General features: G+C 51.9%; 1 protein-coding gene across 1 annotated transcript in view; it reads right to left on the reverse strand.

Moving 5' to 3' along the window:
- Positions 1-390: 390 nt before the first annotated feature.
- Inr-2 (insulin-like receptor-like) overlaps positions 391-23451 on the reverse strand; it is a 74328-nt gene continuing 51267 nt past the window's right edge. The window contains exons 3-12 of the mRNA XM_076820681.1: positions 14978-15152; positions 14171-14417; positions 7906-8011; positions 5435-6805; positions 5067-5359; positions 4602-4964; positions 3898-4433; positions 3296-3785; positions 2974-3218; positions 391-2896 (exon numbers count right to left, since the gene is read on the reverse strand). Of these exons, the coding sequence (XP_076676796.1) occupies positions 2254-2896; positions 2974-3218; positions 3296-3785; positions 3898-4433; positions 4602-4964; positions 5067-5359; positions 5435-6805; positions 7906-8011; positions 14171-14417; positions 14978-15152 (4469 nt within the window). The 3' untranslated portion in view covers positions 391-2253. The remainder of the gene's footprint in view (positions 2897-2973; positions 3219-3295; positions 3786-3897; positions 4434-4601; positions 4965-5066; positions 5360-5434; positions 6806-7905; positions 8012-14170; positions 14418-14977; positions 15153-23451) is intronic.

Here is a 23451-nt window from a genome sequence, read left to right on the forward strand (position 1 = left end):
AGAAAGCCCTCGCGAACAAGCGTCGCGCGCACGCATCGTATCGGTTTTTACCGCCACTAATTGTTCCGCGCGAGTAACCGACCGATTACCAACCGGGCAGCAGCGAGTTCTCGTTCCCACGAATGTCTCGATTTCAACGGTTTTGGCTCGGCCGGCAACGCTTCCCCGATCACCTCTCGGCGTGTGTGTGGTTACCGCGTTCCGATGGAATTCCATTCTCACCCCCCTCTGGCAGGGTCGCCCTGCGCGGTGCGCGAGGGACGCGAGAAAGGAAGAAAGAAACACAAGTCTAGGGGAGAAAGGTGGCGCGAGCGGGTGCTCGGTGAATGAGAAACGGAGAAAGAGAATGGCCTTCGCGGATAAAGAGAAAAAGAAGAGAAAGAGAGATGGTTTAACTATACATGTACACACACGTATTATTATTATATGGAACTTCTACCATTTCGTTCGATAACGTTAAACTTACTCGGCGAAATATACGGGCGTAATAAAACGGGATTAGCTAATCAGTCTTTGTGTGTTAGAGGCTCGTGCGATCGGTGTTCTGGGTTGCTCCGTTTTGCCCGACCCCGGTCAGCCGTCGCGACGACGCGGCGTGCCGCTCTCGATTCGATCATTCTCGTCCGTCGATCGACCGACGACTCTCCACTCCCGGGGGACCTATTTAAACAGTCTACGTTCTCTCGTCTACATCAAAAGCATACGGCGATGCCTCTGAGCGGGTGTCGGTTTCATTCGTCTCCCTCGATCGCGCGCGGACCGTCACGAGAAACCCGCTGGGTCCGTTCCAAAGCGGCCGCGTCAGCGTTAGCACCAATCGAGACCGGCAGGGATCGCGTCGCGAATCGCGAGCGAGTGTATTGCACGATTCGGGGAGGAATTTCGAAGTAGCCGAGTCGCTGGGAACTGGACCAGGTTTCTCGTGTCCGCGCCGAGGTAATTCGAAAGGATACACGCGCGGAGAGCGCGGCGGCACGCGCGATCCAAGCCTGGCTTCTCAGCTTTTGTCATTTAGTAGATTGTCTCAAGCTGCACGGAATAAAATAGAGAGATAGAGCGAGCTAGAGTGCTGTTCGAGCGTACGTCGTTACTTTGATTTCGTACAATTCCCGTCGGCGATGCTTCGAAGGGTTACAGAAATGAAGGTTGCGAATGTCGAAGCACGCCGAGGAAACTGACCGCGATTGATCGAGCGTTCCAGCCACGTTCTCCGGGTATATCCTCTCTCCAACGAGCGAAGAATAATCTAGCCTATGGATAATAGTATTCGAGAAAGCCTAAGATCGTGTAAAGTGGCGGCCAAGCGCGGTCCCCGTACTCTTTCTAAAATATAAAATCGTCGTGCCGGCAACAGAGGTGGCGCGCTTAATTGCCACTTGAACGATAACGCCAACGAAACGGAAGGAAGCGGACGTTTCCTTCTTACGATCAGCTCGAACGAAGAGGAGCGCATCTCTAGTTTGCCTATAAGTGTAACGGAATACATATACACGCGTGCGCGCACGTGGCACGCGTATGCGGGCTGATTACCATGAGAGACTGTCGAAACGCGCTAATCTGTAAGGTATCGAGAAGTGTTTGTTTGGTTCGTCGGACTCCAGCAAACGATCTTTACCTTCGAGTGCTTTCGCCTTCAGTCTTCAAAGGCGATCGCGTCGATGTTCTCGTGGAAGCCAACCTGCCCGTCCACGTGCGCTGCGAATCGTCAACTAACATAAATCTTTGATGCAATTACGTATATCGACCACAGCCGAAAATGGGGCTGCTACGTGTCAGCGTCGACCTGACGCTTGTCTCGTTTGTCACTAGTCCGTAGACCTCGTTGCTACTCGATCACTTGTACAGCGTTTCGACTACGTCACACTTTTCGTTGTACGGAGCTCCAGGCTCGTAAAGGGGCAGCGTCTGCCACGAGAGTAATTTCCGAATCTCTCGAGGGCAACGAGCTGTTCGAGACGAAGTCGAGGCGTTTAGAATTGGGAACTGAATCGCGTCCGGGGGCATAAAGCACAACTTAGGAGGCAGAACCTATCGGAAGCGTCCTATTTGCCAGGAATTTTGGAACGTTTGCTTACGTGTCGATTCACAGACCCTGTCCCTTTTCGGCACAGCCATTCGACTCTGGAGTACCTTCACCACCTGCGTCCAGCTTTCACGAATGATTCGCCACTTGTGTGTCAATTGGTAGAAAGCTCACCGACAGGTGGTGGGTCCCGAGAGTCGCGGAGTTTCAGAAGAAGCGTTTGAACGCTACTACGTGGCGGTGCCTCCGATGTACCCGTTGTTCAACGTTTCTGGCTTATTCACGTACGTAGCCGTGGATATGGAGTCGTCGATGCCGTTGTCGATGTCGATCGCGTCCATGGACGGGAAATCGACACGCAGCGGCATCGTCTCCCTCTTCTCTGCAGCCGAGAGGATCTCGGGGCTGCCGTTCTCGTAGTCGGGAACGGATATTTTAGCGGAGTTCGGGCTGCTCAGGAAGCTCCGTTTGCCCGCGTTCTGCGGGCTGGCGGACTTGTTACCCATGGACAGTTGGCTGAGGTTGCTCCTGGACGAGCTCTGCGCGTTTATGAAGGGCGAGTTCTTGACCGACTTGAGGCTATCCTCGACGAAGGGCAGGTTCAGCGTGTCCCTGCCGGAGGCGATCGAGTCCGCGGAGACGCCGTCGAAGTCGTCGAAGCCAGCCTTCAAAGGCACGTTCGAGCAGTTGATGTCGTGGCAGTTGGCGGTAGCCTTGGAGTTCTCGCCGTACGAGTCCATCCTGTACTGTGGGCTGAAGCTGTTCTTCAGGCTGCTCGGCTCGAAGCTCGCGAAGTTGTCAAAGTCCTGGCGCAGTGGAGAGTCTTCGTTACCCTCCCTCTCCTCTTCCTGCAGGGAGGATATGTCTAGATGCCTGCAGAAAGACGCGAATAGAAGCGTTAGACTCTATCCATTTCACTGTTACAAGGTTAGAAGGGTGGGTGTACTCACTGGTCAGTCTGGGGCGAGCTGGACTTGTTTTGATTTCGAGCCTCGATGCCCTCCTGGCTGTGATAGAAGCTCACTGGCGGGAAGCTTTTCAACCTGACGTGCTTTAACAGCATCGTGGCGATGTCCATAAAGGTGGGCCGCCTGGTGGCTTTGTGCCTCCAAGTCTGCTTCATCATCTCGTAGAGCATCTCTGGGCAGTTTTCAGGACGCTCCATCACTCCACCGTCGATCACGTACCTCAAAACCTTGCGGAAAAAAGCGAAGGAATGTTGCAACTGCCCGCGGAATAGATTCCCTTAGATGTTAATCGAACTGCACGCACCTGGTCGTTGGATAGACCCTGATAGGGTTGCGACGCGAAAGTGACCATCTCCCATAACACCACCCCGTAACTCCAGACATCGGAGTAGCTACTAAACACCCCGTCTTTCAAGCTCTCCGGGGCCATCCATCTGACAGGGAGGAGACCCTTGCTGCCCTTGCGGTAGTAGTCCCTTTCGTAGACGTCCCTCGTCATTCCGAAGTCCCCCACCTTGACGGTCAGGTCCTCGGCGACCATGCAGTTCCTCGCGGCGAGGTCTCTGTGCACGAACTTCTTCGTGGAAAGGTACGCCATGCCGTCCGCGATCTCGATCGCCATCTGCAGTATCCTGTCCAAGTTCGGAGGCGTGTTCGTGATGTTCTCGCAGGGCCTGTGGCTTCTCAAGTACCTCTTCAGGTCGCCGTTCACCATCAGCTCCATGATGACCAACGTCGGTTGACCTCTAGTCACCACGCCCAGCAGTTTCACCACGTGGTGAGCGTCGAAGCCCCTGTGACAAAAGTAACGCAGGTGTTGAAGACTGTTGCGCAATCGATGCAATTAGACACAATACACACAATCCTCGCGAATCAAAGACAAAGACGTCTGTCTGCTGTACTCACTTCATGACAGATGCCTCGTTGAGAAACTCGATCCTCTCCCTATCTGTGGCGTCCTTGTTCACCGTTTTCACTGCGCATCGAACTTCCGACTTGCCCTTGACGATGTCCCTGGCTATGCCCTCGTACACCATGCCAAACGATCCGTTCCCCAGCGATCGGAGCATCTCGATCTTCTCCCTGGGCACCTCCCATTCGTCCAGCACGTACGGCGTGCTCACGTATTCCGGGTTCACCGTGGCTATCAGCGTCACATTCGGCCCGTCGTTCATGAACTTTCGCTTGTACACGAAGACCAAGGCGAAGCCGACGGCCACGAGGATCGCGCATACCACCAGCCAGAAGATCACCCAGAACGTGCTCATCGAGTTCCGTTCCTCGATGTAGAAGTACTTGACTTGAGTGTAGGCCCCGTACCCGGCCAAGCTCGTCGCCCTGACTCTTACAGAGTAGTTGCCAGCAGGTAGACTCTCCAGGACGTACGATTTCCCAGCATTCGTGAAGTCACGCCTCGTGATGCAGACCAACGTTGGATTGTACTGAAACAGGCAAGCTGATCGTCATCCTCCAGGCTCCCGGGACGCGAAACTCTGTCCCTCCGTGACAGAGCACTATCGATCGAGGTATTCAGCCCCTCGGCAGATCTCCCCTCCGCTAAATCCGATTATTCGAAGCAGGAACTCAGCGAGACGATGGATTCTACTCACGTTTTGAATGTCCACCCTCTTGTACTCGATTTGGTAGGTGATTATCAGGCCGTTCGGTTGGGCTGGTTCCTCCCACTGAAGCGTGACCATGGTGAGGCTGTTGTTCTCGCCGGACATGCTCATCTTGAACGTATTCGGTGGAATGTTGTCGGCGCTTTCCAACGATAACGTCCGATAGGTCCTCATGCTCTTCGTGGAGCACTTCTTGTTCGGGTCGATCAGTTCGGGCGCCCTGCACGCCTGCAGTTCGATGTTGTAAGCGGCGAAGTGACGCAGGTTCCTCATGACGAACGAGAGGTTCGTGCTGGGCACCAGCCGCTCGAACACCACGTACGTGCCGTTCTCCAGCTTGTCTGGGATAGGCTGGCCAGTCGGAAGAGCACAGCGGGATGCAATGAAATTAGTTTTAAAGAGAGCAGTGTAAATCGAAGGAAACGAGTCAACTGCGACTTGTGACTACTTTACCTGATCGCGGTCCGAGGACCCCTTCGTCATCTTAACGGCCGACACGAGGGACATCTCCTCAGCCTCGCGTTTCTTCCTCGATCTCCGCTTCACGTACACCTGGTTGTGCAGAGCGTCCTCGAAGGCGATCGCGCTGGTCGCTTCCTTCTCCCGGATAGACTGATCGGTCTCGCGATCGGTGCACTCGCAGGCCCCAGCCTCCTGCTCCATGCTCTGCTCCTTCTTCTCCTCCTCCATTCGCTTCCTCTCCTCCTCCTCGAATGAGTTGGTCTTCTTGTCCGGCAGCAGTATGGCTGAAAGATGCGTCGGAGCTTGGCTCGAAAATATCCTTAAATTATTCTTTAGAAGCTGAATGATGCTTCACTCACGTTCGTTGCAGTAGTTCCTTTGGCCAATGAAGCTGGGGTCATCGGGCTCCCATCGCCCGAAGATCCGGTAGTACGTGAGGTTGCCGTTCTTGTGGATGGGCGGCAGCCAGCTGATGATGATCTCGTTGCTCGAGTTACTCCAGGTGTACAGCGACCTCGGCGAGCTGGGCGCTTCCGGGTAGGTGACGAAGTACGTGAGCTTGCTCTGCGCGCCGGACTTCTCCGTGGCAATGGTGTACGTCTTGACGTAGTACGCGTACTGCGTGTACGGCTTCAGCTGGGAGAGGTAATGGCTGTACACGCGCTTCAAGTTGACGCTGGTGTTGGTGCTGGCGGAGACATCGTCCACCTTCCATCCGTCGCCACCGCAGGCGTCTCTGCCGTCGTACATCGTCACGTTCCTGTTGGGCGCCTCGATTAAGTACACCACGTAACCCAGCAGCGACCTTGTGTCGTGGTGGACGAACGGTTCCCACTCGATCACCGCGCCCCACGCTGACTTGTTGCCCACCCAGGTGCGCAGCTCGGTGACGTTGCACGCCATCTTGTCGCCGTTGCTGTTCGGCGCCACCTCGTAGTCGGTGAACGGGGCCAGGCCCGCTTTCTCGCGCAGCGTCTGGATCTTGTACAGGCAGAGCTTCGGGTTCAGGTGGAAGGATATCTTGCCTGGCTCGCCCCTGGACAATATCTTGATGTCTTGATGCCAGCTCCAGTCCCACAGCTCCTGCAGATTCTGGTTGTCCATCACCAGCAGGGAGTACTTGGAGTTATCGTTGTCGTTGCCCCGTATCACCCGCAGATTCTTCAGGAAATTGAGGGATATCAGCGGGAAGCTCCGCACCACCTTCAAGTACCCGTCTATCTCCTCGATGGTGCTGAGGCTGTCCTCGAGCTCCTTCACGATATTCTTGCCGCCGCGGATCTGGATCTCGAGGCTGCCCGTTATGTGGGTGCAGCCGCGGAGCTTCTGAGCGGACGCTATGCTATCCACGTTGACGCCGGGGCACTCCTTCTGGCAGGGCCCCTCGCACTTCTTGCACGACGCCTTCCCGTCCACCTCCTCGTCTGTATAGCCGAACGGGCACTCTATCACGCAGCTGCCGTTGAACGGCTTGTAAGAGAAGTTCTTCACGTTCAGAGCCTCCCGCGGCTTATCCATCTGACGACAACTGTCCTCCTGGATGCACCGGTGACTCATGAACTCCAGCGTCCCGCTCGGGCAGTGCTCCCTGCACTCGTTGTCGCCGGTCATCACGTCCTTGCAGACGGCACAGTCGCGCGGCGACGGTCCCCAGCACGTGCCCAGGCACGACGAGTGACAGCACTTGTCCTTCTCGTAGCAGGCGTTGTTCTCGCATTTCCGGTCGCACACTGAAATCGAGAGGACGTTCCACGAGTGAGAAAGTTGGCTTCCCTGAAATAACCCCGGCTGCAGCTTCCACGCTTCCTACTCATGCGAAATGATCGACTGATCGCGTAAGTGGTCGTTCAACCTGCAATTACGCCCTGTAAACACGGGACACTCGATAGCTGGGCGCAGTCAAGTTCCCTCGGTGTACCAAAAACTTTCCACCCCTCTTGGAGGTCGCGTGTTTCCCAGGAAAAAAGTAATCGCCAATTCCCGTCGCGAGAGTAAAGCCCGTCCGCGTTCCCGAAGAAATCCTGTTACGTTCCTCGCGAGGATGCGTCGCATCGTTGGAGCTGAAATTCTTCCTAAAGGGAACGCTTGCTCCGCAACCAACGAGCTACGCCCTTGGCGATCGATAGGGAGAGGATAGGGCTCGCGAAATTCCAAAGAGTCCCTTCTGGCTTCTGGAAAGCCCCATCCCGTCAAGCTACTCGCGCGGAAGACTTGGAAAGACGTATCTCGCGCGCGACACGGGCGCAATTTAGAAGCGTAGCGCCCACGAGTGAAACGAGTAAAGCGAGTAAAACTTGTAAAATGAGTAAAACGCCCACGGTGGTCGGCGCGACGCACGTCGTCGTCAGAACCCTCGCCTTTTTCCCCCGGGACGGGCCGGATTTTCCGCAAGGCCAAAGAATAAGTCGGGTAATTTCGGAAGGAGGGAGCTCGCGACATCGAGTGGGCAGCTCGCGCGTGGGCGTCGACGCCGCCGACACGCTCGTCCGAAGATAGCCGCTGGAAGCGCGTGTCCCTTTATCTCTACGCCTCGACCGAGGGGAGCTGGCCGGGAATTTCCCCTGCGACGTCAGCCCGCAAATTTCCAACTTCACAATTTTATCACCGCGCGGCTTTCCAGCGCGAGTTCTCGCGGTGGAATCGAGTTTTCCGGCGAGCGATTACGCTTGCAACTGAACGTTCCACTGATCATCGACCTTGCCAGCGCCGAGTCGCGTGAAAAGTCGATCAACTCGTTGGAGAAGCTGTGCCTGTAACCCGAGATCTGATATCGTCGGAGTTTCGGAATGAAAGCTGTCGCTCGCGTGTACGATACTTGAGAAGAAGTTACTTCGTTGGCAGTGTTGCTGGTTCCAGCACAGAGTCTCGCCTTTCTTGGTCTGCCTTTGAGGGCAGTGCTTCTCGCACACCGGGCACCCGTTCTTCGGATTGTTTCCCTGTGAACAGAAAAGCGGGGAGGTTAATCTCCAACTTTCTACCGCGAAAGAATTCGCCCGCGAGTCCCGGGATCGCCTGATCGGGGAGGCCCGGGACGCGTCGTTACTCGTCGAAAGCACTTAGCATTTCGGTGGGGGGAAAGAGCGTGGAAAGTCAAAGCTCGTCGACAGTGTACGTGGAAGGAGCACTAAGGGGGAGCATTTATTCTGGCAGGAACGCGAACGAGGCTTTACATAGTCGTTAGCCACGCGCGGGGCAAAAGAATTCCTTAACTCCCGCGGAGCTTATAGAGAGCGGACGCGGATCGATACGTCTGGCGCCTCCTATTATTTATTTTTATCGTCGCTCTGCACTATTTCACCGCCTTGCCCCGAACTTATATTTCCATAAACTTAGGGGACCGCGCGACGCGTCTCTCCTAACTGCACCCTGTTCATCTAGCCCAAACCCCGACCCAGTTGCTTCGCCTTCTCCAGCAGAATCTCCGCGAGATCCAGCTTGTTGGTCGTTCGAAAGTCGAGGGATGAGCGGCCCAGGAATCACCTGTGTCTAGCTAATTTCCCTGGTATACTTCTGTCGTCGATGCCCACGCGTCTGGCATCTCCCACTCCCGCGTGCCCCTCGTGCTGCAATCGATCGACCGAAAACGCTTTCGCCACGGGAATCAGGTTAAAGGTATGTATGTATCCTCGAAGGACGGCTCGATGTCCACGTGCTCCCCGCGCGCTCCTTTCCTCGCGGAGGTCGAAAAACAACTTGCGAAAGTCCTCGGTTCGCCTCCGTCGGTCCGAAGCGAGGCGTAAATTAATTTTCCCCGCCGCGGCTGCAACGGCCGGTCGTTTTTCCCGGGGCCCGAATTTTATGGCGCGTCCACTTGCGAGCTAATTAACCAGCTGACCCGGTGTCGCGACCCGTCGATTACCCTCGCTGACCGTCCCAGCGACGTTCTTTCACCCGGAACGGGAGAAACGCGACATTTACCGCGGAGACCTGCTACAACTTTCTAGCGTAGGAGAGTCGGGCAGCTTTCTATCCGCAGTAAAGCACTGGATGAATGAAAAAGAAACCGCGTTTCGGTATCGGCCGGTCCACCGTGCTTCGACTTATCGCTGGCTCGTGCAGGCAAATCAACGGCGAGCTGTGCCGGGAGTGATCGAGCAACGGCGACGAACAGATCAATCTCGCGAATACTGCGAGCACGCGACGCGGTAGACACCTACTACGTACAATAGCGTATGTAAGTACGCGTCAAACGTTGAAGCGATCGATACGGTAGTCAGCAGCGGTATGGTTGGCCAGGTCCCTTCGCTGGTCTGATGACGACGATCGCCGATAGCGTCTGGTTTAGCGAGCAATTCAAATTTTATTCCTACCACTCCTTTTTTGAAACGCGCGCGAGGAATAATTCAGAACGTATCGCGCGGCAATTAGAGCGTTGGATTTTCCACCCCGACCCGCCCAGCACGTCCGCGCGGCCGCGCGCGAACACGCTCCACCGACGAATTGAAATTTCGATGGGAAAGTAAAGTGACGCGTATTCGATTAACGCGCCGACTCCAATTCCCGTGATTGTGCTCCGCTTATCGTTCCCTCGCCTCTCGTTTACAGCGATGTCTTCATCGAGCTCTAGCAACTGCGAAAGTCTAGTCTCTGGCTGCTTTTGCTCTGTATCCGAGTGGCTTCGAACCTCCCATTCGATAATCTTCGGAATTCTACCGTCGCGAGTGGGGGAGGAACGCGCGAGCCTCTGTTTTCCGCAGATACGAATCTCCTCGCAAAAGGAAACCGTTCCCTCGAAGGACGATCATCCAGTATACGGGATTTGTCAGAGAGGACACTTTTCTCATGCGATTTCGTGGATCCGATAAAAGCAGAGTCACATACCAGCAGCGCGGCGACGAGATCGCCGTTCTTCAAATCGTCCGGCTAGGAGCTACTCGACTTTTCAATCCCCCTCCCCGATCGATCGATTCACTGATTTCCCAGTGACAGAGAGATAAGGCTCAGGCGAAGAAAGAGCGAAGGAAGCTTCTGGATCATCCTTGAACGCAAGAGAGCGAGAGATTTGGGATTTCCCGAATCTCTGGCATTATTCCGAATAAAATCAGTTCGAAAGCGACTCTCTTGCGCGTTGGTGTCCTGGCCACTCAGTGATCAAAGCCGTAAAATTCAGGCAGCGCTGCACCGCATCGAGCAACCCTTGACCAAATTAGCGATACAGACCAATGATTCACCATTCGACGTCGCAACTGCGCGAGCTCCTCGAATCTCTTCCGTATCTCCGAGCGTTATGCGAAATCATGGAGCCGTCCGTGGGTCGAAATGGGCGATGGAGGTCGATCGAGAGGCGCGTTGCGAAACATGCACGCTGAATTTAATATATGTGCATAAGTATTTAACCCGAGCGCGACGAAAATAACGAACCAATGGGGACGTTAGTGGGAATACGAAACGGGGAATCGAGCTGATTAGGAGTGGACATCGCAGGGCATCGACGTAATAGATATAAATACAAATATATATATATATATATATATATAAAGTTATTAAGGTACACAATTTTATTTGATATGCACTAAAAACTAAACAATGATTATTTTCTTGTACTACCTATAATTTCGACGGTGTTTTTTCATTTTAAATAAAATCGTGGAGCAGGATATCTCGCAACCAATTCGTTTCGACGCTTGATTCTGTATTGATTCATATTCTGTCATGAAACATCCTGCTCCACGATTTTATTTAAAGTGAAAACACACCATCGAAATTGTAGTAGGGGAGACCGGGGCAAAGTGACGCGGAAAAAGTTTGAAGTCGAATAAAATTTTTCCCTTTCAATAAAAATGTGTGGAAATAGATTTATAATATAATTTGACACATTGTTATTGATAAATGACGAATAGCAATACTTAAAATAAACTTGAAGTATATTAAAATTCAACTTGAAAAATGCCAAAACGGCATTTTTTACATATATGGGGTAAAGTGAGCTCAAATAAAATACGAGTTTTAATTAAGGATATAGGTAATTATTAACCCCTTGCGCTGGGATGACGTGTGTAGCACGTCAGTTTCTGTTGTTTTTTTAACCGTGGTTGTCAAAAACTGTGGCAGATTTTTCATTTTTTTTTAAGTTAGATTCTGTCCAATCACGCCGCGTGATTTCCCAGCTAGCTGACAGGTTAGGTTGTTGCGCACACAGTTTACCCCGGTCTCTTTAAGACTCATTTATCCAAGAAGCTAAATTGAAAAGAAAACCAGTTGGAAGTCTCTAAAACTTCATTTTTAATTTTTTAAATGAATTTCCATTTTTCGATATCGATGGACTAAAGTATTAAAACTTCATTTTCTCGATACCGCTGTTTTGTGAGATTCCCTATTTTTACCCCTTACCCTTCAGAGTACCATTCCGGACGTCCACATCTCCGATCTCTCTGTCCACGTAAATTGTAAAACCTTACACGCGCGGAAGTATTACATCGAAGTTTGCGTTCCACGGGAATCCGTCGCGGTACGTGTCAGTAATTTCAAAATATTAGAAACGACCGAAGCAAGCGAGCCCTTGCCGCAATGTTGAGGCAGGCGATCGAGGTCAAAATCGCGGCGAGACACTGAAACCTGGACACGCCACGCGCTGCTTACGTGCACCCGTGGCGGGAATATCGTGGCCGCGATAACGAAGCCGCGAACCACTCGCTCGCCGCGTTATATTTTACGAATTAACAGCTGCTCGCGAGCAGGAAACGCGGAGAGGCTGCTGCGAGCCTCTCCACGCAGCTCTAGCTTTCTTGCGCGAGACACCACCGGTCACGCTTCCTTCGGTTTTTGCTGGAGGAAACGCCTCCGATTCCGATTTGTTCCGTGGAACGCGGGGCGTTCGAGTGGAGAAAAAGCAAGGCTAGGGTGAATCGGGCGTCCATGCAGAGGCGAGCTGCTGTACAAAACGATCCGAGCAACGTCCAGTCGCTTAAACTGTCGGCGAGAGACGAAAAAGCAGGCCGCCATCATCCAGCGAGGGCAGGCAGCGTGACGAATCGTGCGATAACCTCGCTGAATGAGATTTACTTTTTAAGAGGGTAGATTGCTCCGGGTTTAATCGCTCGACGGAGCAGCGTTACGACTCTTGGCCAGCTCTGGTGCAGGAATCCAGCCGTCGAATGGACTGGTCGCGATTCTCGATCCGGAAAGCTCTCGGATACCCCCGCGCGCAGGTAGCTACCTACTTCTAGCGCGCTTCATCCTCGCCGGCGGGTGTCGAAGACGCGATTTCGCCTGGAGGCAATACCCATGAACGGGATTCCCGATCCTTCTGGACTATATCTCCGCGTATGGGGCCGCATTTTATTTTTACCCCCTTCGCTCCCGTTCGACTCGAGCTTTCCCGCCGTCACGAGTGTGCGTCCTCCAAGCACGTAGCGGCCCCACGTTTTCCTCTCCTCTTTTGAACGACCCAGCCGAGCCACCTTTCCGCGGATAAGATGACGATATTATTACCCCGCCACCGACAGGGAGAGAGGACAGTCCGGTCTACGCCAGAAATAGACGGCCGAGGACCGGTGCCAGAAAGCGATCCTCTGTTTCGCGCTGGAACCAGGCCGATATTATTGCTTCCGACCCGGGACGAAATCGCCGCGGGAAACGACGAGCCGGAAGCAATTGGTCGTGACCGAGGCGATCGTCGCGCGAGCTGCGAGCCGCGCGCGCCTCGACGTCGGGCGGCGTATTCTCGGACAAAGAAGCCTCTCCCGCGGGAGAAAATAGCGTCGGAGGGCGGTCGACGGGATCGCTTAGTCGCGAAAACGGGAGGGAAGAGCGGCTCGGCGGACCCCCGAGTGCATTCCGCCGGACCACGATTATGGGGATTATCGTAGGATTATTTACTGACGGGCAAATGGGATTGTTTACCGACGCGAACGATGCCAGGCAGTCGTAGCGGTTCGTTGTACCCCGCGGGGGGAATAACTTGCTCGTACGGGAAAGAGGGTTTTCTGGCAAGACGGTGTCGACTTGGCCCGCACCAGAAGGCGCCGCTATTAGCCGGTGCCAACGGCACCGCCGACCATCCGAATCCTGCGCCGCAGTCGCCCTTTCCACGATATTAAAGCTCCCGCTGGACAAATACGCCGCACCGATTGTCGATTAATGGGAATGCGGTTGGAAGGAATGGGGAACCAGTCGACCGAGCGTTGCGCCCAACAGCTCCCTTGATTCTTCTACTTTCGGGAGGAACGATGGAATGAACGGAGGCGATTATTAAATGCTAATGCTGACAAAAGAGTAAGGGATGTCGGAAAGCAGGACGAAAGGCAGAATACCTGCGAGAAGACAGTGCTGTATTTCGGGATTATTTACTGCGACGGGTGGCCTGACTGTTAAGGAATATGCGGGTGCCGTTACTGAAGGGGATGCAAGGAGCATTCTCGAGGAATCCTTGCCAGTGAGAGGACTAGGTCAAAGCTGTACACCAGAGGTGCACAAAGAGCCGCTCGGAGCTGAAAGCCTGTTTGCGATTCCGGGCGCCATGCAGTAGGACAAACTGCACATTTTTCTGTAAAAATCGTCAAACTTTTGATAGAAATACCATAGAGGGATGAATCTTTTTCGAGGTTGAAGCTAAGGTGTTGCGGAATAAGGGAAAAATGTTGATACACTACGACAAATAAGTTTTGACTTTGAAAATCTGTCGAAAGAACTGAATTCAACAAAACAAGTGAAGGAAAAACTTCAACCACGCATTGTAACGGAAAACCCGGAATTTTCTTCGAAAATATCAACTTTGACATAGATTTTCAAAGTCAAAATTAGTCCGTCATACTTTTTCAATATTTTCCCCTGATTTCCCATTATCTTAGCTTTAACCTCGAGATAGTTTCATCCTTCTATCTTATTTCTATCAAACGTTCTACGATTTTGACACAAAGAATTGCAGTTTGTCCTACTGTATGGCGCCCGCAATCGCAAAGAGGTCTCCGGCTCCCAGCCGGTCTTTGTGCACCTCTGCTATACACTAACGAAGTCTCCCGTAAGAATTTGTCTTGCAGAAGTCCGCCGCGACTTTCCTGCTCGCCTTGTCGTCGTTCTACAAACGCTCGAAGGAGCGCAGAACCCCCCGGAACCCCAGAACAAGTAGAAGAGAGGACCCCTTTGGCCAGACTCACCACGATGACGTTCTCCCCCTTGCCATCCATAGCGATGATGTCCCAGTCGATGGTGTCGACGTAGCAGAGCGCGGGATTCTTCTCGAAGCGAACAGAGCCACGTACGATCGTGGTGAGGTTGTGGAGGCCGATCTCCTGCAGGTTCATCATCTCGAACGCGACCAGGGCGTAGTTGATGAAGAGAGAATGTCCGCGAATCACCGCGAGGTTGGGGAACAGCCGACCGATGCTCCGCAGCCCCTTCACCCTGCAACACGGCCAGGAAGGCGGAATGAAGCCTGGCTGTGAATGGGAAGTCCTGCACACGCGGCGCTTTACAATGTTGCGGAAGGAATAAAAAAAAAAAAAAAGGGCGGGAGAGAAAGGAAGGAAGGAAGGAAGGAACGAAGGTAGGAGAAGAAACCGGCGAGGAGATAATGACGATGCGCAACCGGCAGGAAGTTTAGTGACCCTCGACGGGAGAGGAAGTCGTCGCCGTGACTGACGATTGTTGCTCGTTCGGACTTTGGAGCCGAGACTGCTCGCGGATCTGATTTATCGCTGCCGCGCGTTACAGTCTGTATAATTCTAGTGAGTAACTGCGCGGCTGTTCGGGAGATTGAAAATGTACTCGCGACAATTAGCTCTATTTGGCGCGAAGCCCTGGCTCCGGAACCCACCGCGCCCACCAACGATTAATACACGTACGTGCTGGAGTTCCGCGCGTATGCACGTTAAGGGGATCGCTGTCTGTTTCACTTGCGAATCTGCAACGCGAGCGACGCGTCCCCCGCGTCGTTCCCTTGTTTCCCAAACGATACGCTTTACCTGTAGAACAGCAGGTACCCAGTGATCTCCGTCAGCTCCGGGAAAGAAATATTGGCGTACTCCGACGGCTCGGCGTTGTCGATCAGCAGAATTTGCACGGACCCCTCCACCGTACGGCATCCCTTCAGTTTTGACAGATTTTGCACGTTGTTTCTTATATCTAGGCTTTGGCACACTGCAACAGAAAACGGGGCAGGTTTAGCGCATGGGAGCTGGCACCCTGAACGATGGTGACAGAAGAATCTCGTGGACCGGAACCGCGGCGATTACGGTTCATTAGCGTCTGGCCACGAGGAAACGAAGCTCGCTATGCAGAGGCAAAGTCGGCCAACCATGTCTTAACCTGACTAGATCGTTGATACCCGGAGCCTCCCCATCTCTCCCCACCCGAGGAAACCGGACCAGCACAGCCGAAGTTATTCAAATTGCTTACAGCTGTCGCAGGCTGTTAAGAGGAAGCCATTAAACGAACCTACCGCAAGTGCTACGCCGAATGCAAGTGAAATACTCGCTGCGACGTTTAATTACTCCCTTCGTTCGGCCAAAAACTACCACGCCCAGAAGAAAGCGCTAATTGTTTCGAAAGAAAGATTCAGCTCGATCGCTTGATGATACTCCAACGTTCCTGCGCACATTTTGGGACAGTGGTGCGAAAGAGCCCTCTGCTATCCGTAGGAGGCGAAAGATTGCCGGTGGGCTAGAAAAGGTGGAAGGCCGTGGAGCGCGCGCCGCTGGAATTTATCGCGGCGCGGGCAGACGTCGCTGTCGCGTGAAAGAGTAACACGTCCACGTGCAGAGACGTGGCGCGGCGGGTCTCTGGAGAACAACTGTGGCGAAGTGTCGACTCGCCGATTGTAATGGGCCACGCTAAAAATACGCCGCGACGGCTGGCATTGGGATAAACACGAGGGCACGCAACTGATCTAGGCACGCGGTCACATCGCGTCGCGTCTCGCGACTCCGCTCCATCACGCATTTAGATCGCTGGCTTTCACCCTACAGTTAATTGCCCGCGGGTGTATTCTTGGCTCCCGCTCGCGCGCTTCTTTTCGTAAACAAAACATCGCCTACTCCAGAGGGCACGCTGCGTTTCTGTTGGTCGTCGAGGGTAATTTGTGGGTGGATCATCTTCGCTCGATTACTTGGTAAAGTATCAAAGAGCAAGCTGCTCGCTTAGGGGTAGGGGAAATGTGTCTAAAACGATCCCCTTAAAGTGTGATTCATATAAAAGATTCAAATGCACGTTATTTAAATTAAGGTAAAGTGGCTTTTTGTAAGTTAGTTTATCTACCTTATTATTGGCTTAGATTAAATTTAGCTACCTGATCAATTGCATTTTTTATTCGCAATTTTGTGGAGGTATAAAGGATCATTTTGTACACCTATGCGTATAAAATGATCCCTACGAGGGATCCTTAGGAAAATAACCCCTAGGATCATTTTATATCACTGATAACGAATAAGACGAACATTAAGGAGCATTGATTTAATTAAATAAAAACAGAAATTGAACTGTGTTACAAAATATACGACCGTAGTAAATTAAAACAATTTTTTAAAAAAATCGAATCCTGGATAATTTCTGAAAGTTAATTTTTGCTTTCAGATGTATCGTTTGGCCTAGGGAATGCTAAAAAAAAACACTTAAAAAAATACACTCATATTCAAGCCGATATTTCCTTTACTTAATGATAATATCTCACGAAAATTTAGACTAATATAGTTAAAAGATGTATCTTTTAGTAGAAAAACATTGTGTATGATTTTTACTTATATTTTTCTTAAAAAAAATTCCTGAACTTGTATGCTTTTTCGGGACCTCTAGATGGATGTAACTCCTTAAAGAAGCTTTTTAAAAATGTTCCTTTTGTATTACAGTTTTGTATTACAGTTTCGAACCGGACCTAGATTGAAGTTAATGAAAGCTCTTATTCTTTATGAAAAGAAACTAAAACCCCATTGATGAGGTTTTACCCTACCCCAAGCCCCAAAAGATGAGGTCCTCCTAGCTTTTCCTTTTCATGTAGAACAAAATTCATAAAGAATGCTTAATTTTCGGGCAAAAAGGGCGGCCTACTATGCCTCTTTAAAGCCACTGAAACAGATTCGAACGTTTTCTGTGATCTCGGAAGCTGGCTCCGTTGGCTGAGCATCTTCTTGGGCGTATCGTCCCAATTCTCCGAAAAAGTGGGTCGATCGGGCCTCGGGGGACTGGCCGATCTTTGCCAGGTCAAACTACGACGGCTCCCACCAGCAGAATCTGCGTCTATCCTCGCGCCACCGCTGGCAACTTTAAAAGTCAAGTGCGCCGCTGCTCCACCGAACGCGTCCCGTTTTCCTTCAACGTCTCGCGCGAAAATCACCTCGGATGATCGAACCTTGGATGGTCGTATCTCGGCACGGACGTCGGGGCGACGCCTACGTGCACGCCCACGCGGTCTGTTTGTCAAGCAATTTTTCCCAACACGAAGGGTATTTAATCCGTCAGAATGTACCCACGCTTCGATTTCCACACGTTTCTGAAATCGTCATCGCCTCGATGCATTTCTTCTACGTGTTGCGCGGATACCGAATCCTCGACGAAAAGCATCCGCTGCCTCGATCCGCCGCCATTCGATAGGATCCGATGCGAGATCGGCGATTTTTCCCCGAACGCGGCTTGAATTCGATTCCGCGGGGAACGCGACACCTCGAGGCTGGGGACGGAGGAAGGAACACGCGCGTGGAGGAAGCGCGGCTGACTCGGATTAAGGGCGGCCGCTTAAGTTACCCGCGATCAGCGATCTCAGCTGTTCGGATCGGGGAGAATCGCGTAACGCTAATCGCCGCTCGCTTAGCTAGAGTTACGCTGCGTGCGCGCGAAACGCTGCGTGCGCTCCGACGCGCTGTGACGTCGCCGCGTCCTCGCTGCTGCTTCCATTCATAACCGGCCGCGTAGTAGTCACGCTCTTCGAGCACACGTCTCCGCTCGTCCCCGCCAACATAATCTTAGCGCGTCGCGCATTTTCCCCCGTGCTAACCTTTGCTCGATTCCGCCGAAACGGATGGTGGCCACTCGAAATGGGTATCTTATCGCGAAGTTGCGATAGAAGGGAAACTTCACTTCTAATTGAACTTTGTTTCCATACCTCGCGGCTGTCGCAATCGGCTGTGGGCGCGATAGTGAGTCGCTAAAAGGCGGAATTCGATCGACTGACTTGACCAACAACGCTAATTTAGTAGTATCCTGTTTCGTTGCGTTGTCGCTACGCGATCCACCCGCGCGATAGGCATCGATAACGGGCGCGTGTGCCGAAATTCGTCGCGAATTCCCAGCTCGAACCGATCGGGTTACTACGTGCAGGCGAGCGGACTCGCCGCCACCGACAAATTAATTATTAGCCGATCGAAGGCGCGTCGCTGGTTTCCTCATTAATTCGACGTCTCGGTCGCGCGGAATTCGGTATGGGTAGGGAACACGGCCGAAAGTTTCATCATCATCGAACCGTCTGTGCCTGTCGGGCCGGCAACCTCTTTTTTATAACAAATAATAACGGAGCTCGGGCCGAAATTGCTGCCGACATTGCCGAGTAATTACGCACCTGGGCCCTCGGTACACGCGCAATTAGTAATACACTGTATCTATAACGCGCGGGACACGCCGTCTGATACTTAAGCATGCACCCTCAGCTCCGGGCCGCGTGCCGATGCGTCTTCCGCGAGTCATTAGTCGCGAAACTGCACGGCGTGCCCATAATTCTGCGCCTCAGCCACAGACGGGAGCATCCGTTTCCGTTCCGAGGGAATCCACTCTCAAGCATCCTCGGGAAGTCGTTGCTAAAGCTTCGGGATCACCTGTTTCACCTGTTCAGGCAATTAATACGCAATAACGTCTCTGGGAAATAAGTGATCCCGTGCCAAACAGCCTAAATTCGTTCTAATATCAAAAATACTCTAGCGTCGCGACGTCGCGCGTTTCCCCCTGATCCGGCATCGCGCCCGCTCGCCTTTCTGCCCCTGGAAAGCCACGGGATCCGCGGCGAGAAGGGAGTGGCAGAGGGATCGCGTGGTTTGGGTGACAGAGCGCGTCCGAGGATACCCTTCCGTCGACTTTTAATCCCGCGGCGATCCGCGTGCCGTGGCTCGCATAGAATTAACCCGGGGGGTGGTTGGAGCGACCCCGTGGCAAGAAACTCGTTAGGTTTCGCAGAATCGATGACCTCCTGGAGGCTATCGAAGGTGGATGCTTGGTGCTGCGGCACGGCGAGACTCCGGCTTCGATCGCCGTCCACGGATAAGGCTTTTTTAATTGCTCAACGACTCGGACATACCTGGGCCCAGTCGTAACTGACGCGATACTCGCCCATAGATAATGTTTATTTTCCTTAATAACAGAGACGGGGTAGACTTATGTACCCCGTTGTCAATATCGACTCGCCTTCCACCGCGAGCAGTCCGATCGTTTAACATTTAACGTGTCCTCGATCGACGCTTCGATACGCGCTAAAGAATGATACAATGTATCGGGAAGAGCGCGGCCGGTCGTGTGTTGGTTAATTATATGGCTCGAGGTCGACGCCAGACGATATGTAAGGCAGATTTTAAAGAACCCGCGACGGAATGGCCCTTGCTGTCGGGCAACGGCGATGTTGGGGGAATTTTTACTGCGGGCGCTCTCCTGATTTTTAGAGCGTGACTATTGTAATCGCGGGGGAAAGAGGGTCAACGGTAGCGAGAATACCGCAGATCGGCCGAGACGTTTCCGATCGACACCGACTACTTTCTGAAATAACTCCGGTCCGCGTGATTCGCGCGCATTCCGCGTTCATAGCCCCGAGGCCTTTCTCCTCGCGGATTTCTCTGGAATTTTTATATTTATCCGGGGACAGAAAAGCAGTGACCACTAAGTGTTGGGCGAACGTAAAAATAAACGCGGCTGCTCCGCGAAGGAGGTTCCGCGGGTTCGATCGAATCGTTGACATGATCTACTCGCGGCAGAAATAGCGTCGCTTCAAATTGCTCCTTCGCGATTCCCTGGAGGAGTGCCTTAAAAGCATCCACCATTTCCGACAGAATTGTTTCATGCCCGATATAGATATTCGCCCCATTTGCCTGGTTCGAAGATAGACCCTGACGGTCGCTCGCTCCGAGTGAGGAGTGACGGGTGTATCGGCTCAGTTGTTGCAAATGCTTCAAATTCGAACGAATGAATTGCAGAATAAGAAGGCAGTCTTATAAATACATCGTACTTAAAATGCTTCCAACCTGATTTTGATAGCTACCTGTGCAAGAAACCTTTTAACTACGGAGTACGTGGCAAAGTCCCGTTCACGCCTCCCACGTTCTCCGGCTCCTGCATCTATCGAAGAGGGCGCCAAGGCTCTCTGCGCCCCAGAACACTCTCCTGCTCTCGCAACCACTGAATCGTCGCGGCTCGATCCTCGCAAATTAATCCCGAACGGCAATATCAGCCTGATCGTTAAATCTGATGGCAGAAAATGGCTGCCGCCTACGAGATACGCGAGCGGAGGCCCTCGCGCAGGTACATGACGAACCGCCTCGTCCTCTCTGGCTGGCTGCATGAATGTGCACAATCCAGCAGAGTTGTTCACCTCTGGATTGGCGCGAAGAGTAAAGGTGGGATTTCCTATCTGCGATCGGCCGCGGCGCGGCTGGCGGCGGTCGCGATAGCGCAACGGAAACACAGATGCATTGTACCTCTCTTAGTGGGACCGTCGCCGGCCGCTAAGGACGCCCGATTCCCAACGCGGCGCGGCGCGACGCGGCAAAGATGGGTCAGCATTCGACGCAGTGTGCGGTCCCGCGGGCCCGAGGGACGCCGAGGAAAAGGATGGAATTCACCGCGGCGGTTGCTCCGGGTGACAAGTCCCCACGGTATTTATATTCTCCTCTCGACACAGCGGCCGGGAATGGAGCGTCTCCTATCGACGGGGCGGCTCTATTAGCGAGCGTTGTTAACAGGTGTAAAAGCCAGTCGGAGGCACGTAGCGGTTGCGATCGGTGGACAGGTGTGCTCGGGCGCCTCGTTTCCTCGGCACGCGAGTACAAGTGCAACAAAATTGCGATCCGCTTTGTGGCGATTAACGGCGGCGAGAGCAGCCGAGAGGAATCGAGCGAGTGGACGGCCATGCAGCCGGTGGGGATCGAGCAACCAGTTTAAAAAGTTGCAACGGACACCGCATTCCAGGCGCTCTCTTCAAGGTTATTAGCCATTCACCTAAAGGCCGAGGTACTCGGATGGCCTATACCGGTCCGAGCCGATCTGCGCGCCTATCTAACGACGCTGGCTGCTTCCAGAACTTTCGGTCAACCGAATGGGACCACCTTAAGAACCGCGTTCTGCAAGTCTGCTGGACATCTGGGGAAGCTTCGAAGGGGTGCTATCGCGGTGTACTGAAATTTTCTACAATTTGGAAGATATTGGACACCTAGATTCTAGATTAAAGTGACCAGACGTCCCGCACTTGAGCCCTTTGTCCCGCACTGAAAAGTGTCCCGCAAAGTGTCCCGGATTTGACGTGTAACCTTTTACATTTTCGCAGTGGCACAAAGTTACTGTTTCCTCTACTATTTTTGTTGTGAAAAAAGAAATGTTTTTAATTTCGTTTGAATGTAAGGGAGAGTGGGGTAACTTCGAACACCTAAGCAAAAAAGTAAACAAAGCGAAAACTATGTGAGAAATGAATTTGTTTATTATTTACAAACATGCTTAAACTATTCGTCTATAAAGTACTGTTACGAATTTTTGATAGATTATAATAAAAATCAACTTTATAGTGAAAAAGCAAAGCCCTTGGTGTTAGTGACTACTCGACTGCCGCGGGGTCGTCACGAACAGAGTGCTAAATATCGCAGAAGTCGCACAGAAAGCGCAACTTCAATGGTCAACCCATAAAAAATGTTGCTGCAACCTACACCTAATGTATTTTTCAAATTCCTCTTCTTGCGCGTTAGAAAAAAATTGCAATTGGTCGGAATATCGAAAAAAAATAGTAAAGGTCGTTTTTTAAACTTTTTTTTGTTAGTCTGTAATGAAACTTCAGAAATCCCTTATGTAGATTTAAGTAAGCATTATACATGCAGAAAATTTCATGAAAATCGGTTAACGTGGCTAATCTCGAAGGTTCGAGATTACCCCATCCGATTTGCTTCAGATTATATTTCAGAATTTATTTCAGAGGTTAGGCTCGTGATTCAAGCAACGTCTTAGTCACAAAATCTTGATAAAAAAGTGCTTTATTTCAGCTTAAAAAGAAATTCTATCATTAATTCAACAGTAATTACATGCAATTGAAAATGGACAAAATATTACTTGAAACATGATGAAAATAATAAATTGCATTTATCTGCAGAATTCATAGCACGAGCGTTCTGTATTTATTACTTTCTGCCCGGCGTTGGATACGACCTAAACTATTAGCTACTGGAGAGGGAACATCGTTTTAATTTATTAAAACGCCGCTACCATCGCATTCGCGATTACCCCGCGTTCGTGTTTACCCCACACTCCCTTATCACTTTATAATCACAGGTATATATTTTTAAATATATTGTAAATGCTTTAATAAACCACGGAAAAGATCTCCTCGCGGATCTGTTAACCCCTCTTTTTGCTTGCTTGCTTGTCTCGCATTGGAACAGAAAATATCTGGTCACTTTATTCTAGATGCATCTTGAGGTGGCTTGTCTGAAAGTGCCCTAAGAATTTCCTCGCGTTTGGAACTTGATGACGATAACTCGTCAGGACGAACCGGTACCCGAGCCTGCGACGGAAAATTCCTAGCTCGAAACTCGAAGTAGGCGGTCGCGTGCGGCGATCGGTTGCCAGCGTCCCAGGCGCGTTTGAAAGGACCGCCATCCGCGATCAGGCCCCGGAGCAGCAACTTTGTTGGGACGCGCTTTCCTCCCTTTCCCCTCTCCTCCTCGTCCACGGTGCATAACAATACATTTTCTCAGCGCCAACGTTCTGCCTACGAGTTGCAACTCGATGGCGTCGAGACGAAACCGGTTACGGTCCAAGATTCGACCACCAGGCGGATTCGGTCCACATAGGTAATGGGTCCGTTCTTTGTTGCTCGAATCGATCGCGCAGCAGGGAACGAAGAGCCGACGACCGTTACCCTCGTCATACACGACACAGTCCGGGAATATTATTCGCGGGTGACCCTCTTCATAGGATCTGCGTCTTAGGCAATACATATTTTAAAAGCCTGGACTTATTCCCCAGATCCATCAGCAGGTTCAGGGCCAGTGCGTACTGGGCACTCTTGCAGCGAAGTTAGTGGAGTTTCTCGTTTCTTCTTCTATTTTTGCTTTATTGTATCATTTTCATCTGCTGTGCCTTCGCTGTCTCTGTTTTACGTCTTTCCGTTGGACTTATCAGAATCCGAAATGTTTTCGACAGTTAATGCGAATGATAAATAAATAAATAAATTATTATAAATTATTCGCCCTTGCATATATTGAAGCACTCG

This window comes from Andrena cerasifolii, chromosome 9 (assembly GCF_050908995.1).
Source record: "Andrena cerasifolii isolate SP2316 chromosome 9, iyAndCera1_principal, whole genome shotgun sequence".
Classification (NCBI taxonomy): Eukaryota; Metazoa; Arthropoda; class Insecta; order Hymenoptera; family Andrenidae; genus Andrena; species Andrena cerasifolii.